We start from the raw sequence: 7,500 nt of genomic DNA on the forward strand, positions 1-7,500 counted from the left end.
CAACCCGTGCTCACTCACTTGCTCATCATGTCGTCAATCTTCGAGTATGTGCCGGGCAGGCCGAGCGTGCTGTTGAGGAACTCCTGTCCTTCATCCATAGCCTGCTGCATTGAAGACTTCACTGATCGGAGCCAGTCAGCGCCAGGCGAAGAGTCGCCATTTGTAGAGTCCAGTGTGTCATTTACAAACACACCAGTCAGTGATGCACTAGCATTGTGCGTTGCACTCAGGGTCTGTATCTGGAAGAGACAACAAAAGGATTCGGTTGCCGGGAAACACACATCTCATTCAATTGCTTTGCCAGAGATAAAGAGCAATAAAACTCAAGAAAGAACAAGTTTCAGGATCCTCAAACTCAACATCCTCAAAGCTCTTCCACAGGTCCTTTCACTGCCTCCCCATCAGAAGGAATACAGGGAAAAAGAAACGACCAAGCAAAATGACTTTTATGCAGTAGCGATGTGATAGAAACAGTGCGAAGAAGAGTAGCCGAAAGCAACACAGTAGAATGCATCACCTCATACACACAAAGGAATGACAAAAGCGTCTACAGTCACACCAGGAAACCGTACTAACCCTTGCAAGCAAAAAAAATTAAATTTTCACCCAACAACTCGTTACTTGTGTTCCTTGGCTGTCTATTGTTGTCACAGTACATCCCACTCTTGTTTAGTTTCTTCTCAATTGCAATAAAAATACTACGGGAAGAACTTTGAGGACATTGTCGTTGATTGTGAGGAGCCTGAAAGCTTGTTCTTTTCTGAAGTTTCATTCAACTGCGTAGCCTATCCACCAGAAGGGTTATAGCTTATAACAGAAATATTCAGTTCAAGTGCAGGCAGGCATAGTGGGATGGTCTAAGACCATGATTGAGAAACAGAGGGTACCAGGTTCAAGTCCTGCTTGGAAGCGGAAGGAATTTTTCCAGCCGTGCTGCGACCCACAGTTAATTGGGAAGTCGTGGCCTGGCACGAGGGTAACATGGATGCAGCTAATGGGATTTCGGTCTTTGACCACTTGGTGGTGGGTCTGATCTACTCACCTCCCACCGTTTAGGCGCTGCATCTGCGCCTTGATCCTAGAGGGTGGTGGCGTTCCCACGGCGGATGCGGAAAACTTGGCTTCCCGCCGAGTCTCACGCGAACCGTGAAATTTAATTTCTTCAGTTCAAAAAGTCTCCAGCACGCTGGTGAGGTTCAAATGTGCGTACGCCATGTAGATGTTTAAACACCAACTGCATCAGGCGCACTCGGGGTGCAGTAGGTGGGAGCTTGCAGCCTCGGACACAGGCACACTGCGGTTCACCCACTCAACAGCAAACTCCATACTGTGTCTCTTTTCGTGCTAGGATCTGAGGGTATTATTCATTACTATTATTTCTGCCTATCAGCGTCGGCATCAGGAGAATGAATACGCCAGGCTCCCTGGCTTTCGCTCAGGCTCTGAGGGTATTGCCATACAACAGGTATGATGGTCGGCTTACTTGGGCGTTCCAGTGCTGGCCGGTGACGTTGCTTGCATTCATACAAGACAGCAGCTCACAGACCATCTCTGACGACAAGGTCAGTCCCTCCAGCAGATTCTCATAGTACTCTGACAAGTTCTTGGACTGCGCATAGTCCTCGCACAAGCCAGTGATGTCCGTATTGTTCGTGTCGGTGGCATTCTCAGGTGACAAGTCGACATTACGCATACTAGACTCGTCCAAGCAAAGCTGCATCAAACAGATCAAGCATGACCACAAATCTGTATTAGACAGACTAAGTATTATCACAAAGCTGGGTCAGACACACCAAGCATTACCAGAATCGGGTTAGATGCTCCCTCGTGACGACATTAAGTAAGACTAGCAAAACGACTCTACGCCACAATAATTCGCACAGTATATCATCACACGTGATAGAAGGCATCATTATTACTATTGCCGTACTTCACCGGGCATGCAGTTGTAGCCGTAACTAACCTCTGTGATATTCGTATCGGATGAGAACATCTCATTCGCCTCCTGCATGTGCTGATCCAGCACGGCTCTGAGTGCATCGGCAGCATGCGTCAGCCGTGCCGCCAGGGCGCTGAGGTTTGCAATGGCAGGGCTTGCTGACGGAGCAAACTCGGACAGATTTCCGAGCAGGCGCTCCTCTTGCTGTACTTGATGTTCGAGCAGCGCAGCATCAACTCTATAGGCAGTAGACAATAAGTGAAGAGGTTAGCATAGAGGATTCATTCAAAACTTGCCAATGATAACTGTTTAGCAGTGCGTGGATCCCCAGTGCACCTAGGAAACACAGCCAGTACCTCTTCGCTATCTGCATGGTGTCAATACCTGGTACAGTCAGACCTCTTTTATCCGGTCCTCTTTCATCCGGATCCCTCGCCATCCGGAAGGAAATCGTTGGTCACCGATTTACAGCACGTGTCATGCATACGTACAGTATGTGTGTTCGACTATGCCGGTATCCGGTTCCCTCGCCTATCCGGATATTTTGTGGAAAACGGATGTGTGCGAGGTCTGACCGTACCGCATCTACACTCCTGATGCCTTCTTACAAGGACACTGACACTGATGGTGCTGATATACTGTTTGACTGTGTTGGTTGGTACAGCGAACACTTCTTAACGAGTTCAACCCCCCCCCCCCCCAGACATACAATACTCAGTTTATACGAATGCCAACTGTATGTAACTGCACGCTGAACGGTGCAGATTTGGTCAAAACAGAGGTGTACAATATTTACATGTACTCCGGAAAATGTGGTTTAAAGAACTGGTCTTACGGTTTTCCTTTGTCAACATAGTCGGCCAAACATTTGCCTCTTCCGACCAAAGTCCTGTTCATACTGCGCACTGTTGATGACACGTAGTGATCAAGCTGGACACACATTCAAGAAGTGCAGACATGCAAGTCACCTATGCATGTAGAACTAGAGACGAAGATCATCTTGATGTTCTCAATGTGAGCTGAGTGCTTCAGGCTAGCAAGCAGTAGATCAGTACAATCATGCAGATGAACTTAAGATTGGGCACCCCCACACCGCTACACTGCTCGCGTACTACCAACATTACCAAACTCCCCAGAATGCACCTGTCGCTACTCACTTTCGGAATTACGCCACTTTCAAAAATGCGACATTACCAGCTCTGTCCGTCCTTCTGAAAACACGTTACAATTATACACATTGTACCCTAGTAAGTCTTTCCTGATTCCTATAGTACAGGCTGGGCTCCAGGAAGTCGTAATACATACCTGCTTGAGGTCTGCGGTGACAACTGGGCCCACATCGTTCAGCGCACTCCGAGAGTTGAAGCTCGCCAGCATGGCCACGACGACGAGCGTCAGTGCTCCCGCGGCAAGGAAGAGCATGGTGGCGGCCGTGAGTACGGCGTCGCGTGACCAGCCGGTGCGCGTCCGCTGCTCGTCGGCTTTCCGCCGCGCGTACGCCTGCCACACGGCGCCGAGCATGGGGAGGATCAGCGCCAGGGCGAATACAACAGCTGAGCAACAGTAAAAGCACGCACATGCATAGAGTTAATGATAGCTTGGGTACGGGATACGTGCTACTCTTTTGTTGTTGTTGAGAACTTTGAAACTCCACTGTAGCCTTGTTATCTGTCTAGGGCTGCAACAGGTAGGAGTTTGATCGGGTAACGAGTTCGGGTCTTTCTATCCGGGTAGCATGGGTACCGTATCAGGTATGTTTTTGACATAGCACAAGTACACTGGTACACGGCATTGCATGAGACGGATCACCACAATGCGTTCGTACAGTGGGTGTGCACTTGCGCCACTTAGACAATTGCATAGCAAACACATAGCCAGGGCTGCACTTCTTACATGCACCGTTGCGAAAGCACTGTACTCAAACTACCCGATCGAGTTCTCAGGCGCAAACTGATACCCGAACACCCGCTCTAAATACGGGTAGCACGAGTACCCTACTACCCGACGGCACCCCTAACTCTTTCCACTAAACCTCCAACCCGTAACCCACGAATAGACCTCGGCTAGACCATGTACAATGATTGTTTCCAAGGCGGTTCGCATTTTTCAAAGGGTTGGAGGTTATGTGATACGTACTACTCAAGAACCAAGTACCAAGTACATAGCGTATATAGTTGACAGCATTGCCGTTTTCAGACCAGCTGTTCGGCAGCACATCGAAAAGGAGAGGGAAGAATGCAGTCAAGCATGATACTAAAAAAAACTCTTCTAGGAGAGCATATGACTATAATGGCAGCACAACCAGGCCAGGCTGGGCAGACTCCATTCAGGATCTCTGCCATTTTCACAAACCGTGAAATTTCATTGTGTATACATGGGAAACGAGCTCACTTCTAGCCAGGATCCCAACTGAATCAGTTTGAACCCCAGCTGGCTGCACTGGTCAGTTTGGTATGACTTTATGTATATTATGCACAAGTGTTCTGTTTGTTCGTGTACATGTGCATGCCTTAGATTCCGAAAGTTGCCTGTTATGAGCCCCCCCCTCCCCCCCTCCCCCCCCCCCCCCTCCGCGCACATGTATACATCTGTAGTGTAACTGATGTGTGCGCGCGTGTGTGTGTGTGTGTGTGTGTGTGTGTGTGTATGTGTGCGCGCGTGCCCGTGAGTCCACGCAAATCACCTCAACGTACACGCAATGATAAAGGCTGATGTGGCATAACCAGCAGCGGCGGATGCCACTGCACCGCTGGTCAAGTTGCCATGGTAGTACCTGCATGTATATACACATATACACACATATACATACATATACACATATATATGGCATACACACATTATATGCAACAGACAAAGACACATACGCATAAACACATACACAGATGCATACCCACCCACAGAGAGGCACATGCACAGACACAACAACACGCACACACAGACATACCACGCACACGGACACATAGGAGAGCACACATGTGTCATTACTATCAGTCAACTGCTTGTATGGCAAATGGGGGGGGGGGGGGGGGTAAATTAAGCCTAAAACCCCTCTCAAAATTAGTTTTACTGGACCAAAGGATGTGCAGAAAACCAACCTACTTACTTGAATCATAGAAGGATACAACATTCTTACTCTCAGGACTCAACAATACATGACTAGCCAACACTGTCCATGACTGTACTATGAGTGTGACTATGACCCATATGACTCTGAGGCATTGACACTAAAGTAATAGATTGTCCTACATTGTACATACATTCCTCTGCTTTGAGTCCTTGTCAAGTACCACTCATTGTGCATTGCTTGGGGTCTTTACCTCACTGGTATGGTCAGGCACCAAGGAGTCAAGGACATTACCAGGTATCTGATAGTGCAACCTCCTGTGGATATGCTTTTCAGCTGGAGCTCCGGAGGTAAGCACATAGTTGAACATTCCGGCAGTGACACGCAGAAAGCAAGGACTCTACATGTACTTGAGATTGGGATTCTGGGTCTGCAGGGTGCCACACATTACTATTCTGCGCTATACTATTCAGTGCTAATCTAACGTTATTGCAACACACTCACATTGTCAAGTGGGAACACATGGGGGGGGGGGGGGGGCAACATGGATACAACTATGATAAGTGGGCTTGGTGAGTGTACCAGAGGCCATGGTCGTGTGGGAACTATTGTACCCCCCCCCCCCCCCCCCCATAACTGTGGCATCTCACTCGGCATGGTTTTACATTCTGGGCTGATGCCTGTGATGGCTATTATAGACCAGCTTTAGGTGGTGGGGTGGAGCATTTCAGCATTTTGTCCTCAGCAGGAGTCCATGCTGTGGCACTTGGCAGTTTCTTGGTAACTGTCAACAACCTGCCCAGCTGAGCTCAGTCCATCGCTCACTTCATGGTTTTCATCTCTACTGAGTCTTTTCAACTTCTGAGAGCATAGCGTCGCTATCATGAGGACCTGACACCTGCTTGTGCTGCAACAATGTCACTATGTGCAGCAGGGTTGATGCAAGTACCACTCATCTGAATACTAGACTAGGACAGTGTAATAGACTAATGGTACACACATCACCTATTATCCATGTTGATTGAATGGAAACTGGAGAACTGGGACGGGATCTACTTGTACTACTAGCACTCAGTACAAGTCACAGGTAGCACTAGTAGTAACTGTTGGTATATAAATGTCCATGCAGCTTAATACCAATGCAAGAATTTTTTTATAAGCCCTTCAAGGCGCTAGCCTAACTGGCTAAGGTGACACGTGGGAGGTCGATCAGACGCTCACGCCCTCGCAAGGCTACCACATGCATGATGCACAACCAAGAAACGGTACAGACCTAGACGTGGATGGGTCAGTAAATCCTGACTTTGGGTCTGACAAAAACATCCATACATGTACTACTAGGATAGGATAGCTAGGTACAGGCTACAGACTGAAATAATAATTAATCATGCTTCATCCCGGTCGATCCAATCGGTAAACCATTAGGACAAACGAATCTCATCAACTCAGCCATAACAAACACGAGTGATCGCAATGCCATTGCAAGCCGGCCAAGGTCTTCGCCGGTTGATACGAAGTGTCTAAAGTTACTCCTCGATGAACCTCTGTCCATCGACAAACGATCGACAGTACATTTCGCTCGCATAAAATGCCCCGCTCGCCGCGCTCGTTCATAAAACAACATCACTGCCGCATGAACACCCTCTCACGCCTCAGATGTCGACAAGTGTCAAATGCAAACAATCAAGCAGAAATGAAAGAAATCCGAACTCTCTTTGCGTTGGGCAAATAATTGCCAGGTTGTTATCATGGTCATCGTGCTACTCAGTACATCTACTCACCAGTCTTGAAGCAGCCTTCGTACACTTCCATTGAAAGGAAGGTCGTCGTCGTTCAGCACTGCCGAGCGGAAAAACGCTCCGGGTCGACTGGCGGACGGCACGCTGTAAGCGCTGTCCACATCGCAAGTCGACTGCACACTCAATGATGAGAGCGGCACGGCCATGGCACCCGCGCCTCCGCCTGCAGTACCTTGCGACGAGGATACGAAGCAGTTTCCATTCCTATTTCCTTCGCAGGAAATTCCTTCCGACGTTGCCATTGCAGCAGCACAGCGGAGCAGCAAGGCAATAGAAATCCACGCCAGTCCCATTGTCGTGTGACGTGAGAAAGGCCAACTGCTGTATTGTGCCCGACCTAGATCATTAATTTTTTGGCTGCGAGAGAGGAGAATTGAAGCGTTTGAACTAAGGGACAGCAATGATATTTTCAGCAATAGCGGCGGCAAGAATAAATCAATCGCCGATTGATATCCCGCGCTAGCTCCGCGTCGTGCGTTCACTGGCGCTCACTGGTGGCATCAACACAAGAAGCCTGCAAAAAGGCTCGATATGACATGGATTGAATGAACGGAGTGCCCGATCGAAACTGCGCGCAAAGACGTTGTGCAGATCACACGGCCGTGCACAGCCGAGCCACGATGTAATGACGACACAGCGCCTGTCTAGGCGCTAGGTACTAGGTAGAGATCTAAACACTGACAGTCTGCAACACGGGA

At 48.7% G+C, this 7,500-nt stretch overlaps 1 protein-coding gene across 1 annotated transcript in view; it reads right to left on the reverse strand.

The window, feature by feature from the left end:
- Positions 1-14: 14 nt before the first annotated feature.
- The window catches only part of LOC135819984 (uncharacterized), a 7,572-nt gene continuing 86 nt past the window's right edge, over positions 15-7,500 (reverse strand). The window contains exons 1-7 of the mRNA XM_065333284.1: positions 6,785-7,500; positions 4,633-4,712; positions 3,245-3,492; positions 2,775-2,869; positions 1,964-2,177; positions 1,484-1,714; positions 15-239 (exon numbers count right to left, since the gene is read on the reverse strand). The exon at positions 6,785-7,500 is cut by the window's right edge and continues 86 nt beyond it. Of these exons, the coding sequence (XP_065189356.1) occupies positions 15-239; positions 1,484-1,714; positions 1,964-2,177; positions 2,775-2,869; positions 3,245-3,492; positions 4,633-4,712; positions 6,785-7,095 (1,404 nt within the window). The 5' untranslated portion in view covers positions 7,096-7,500. The remainder of the gene's footprint in view (positions 240-1,483; positions 1,715-1,963; positions 2,178-2,774; positions 2,870-3,244; positions 3,493-4,632; positions 4,713-6,784) is intronic.

Source organism: Sycon ciliatum, chromosome 6 (genome assembly GCF_964019385.1).
Source record: "Sycon ciliatum chromosome 6, ocSycCili1.1, whole genome shotgun sequence".
Lineage (NCBI taxonomy): Eukaryota > Metazoa > Porifera > Calcarea > Leucosolenida > Sycettidae > Sycon > Sycon ciliatum.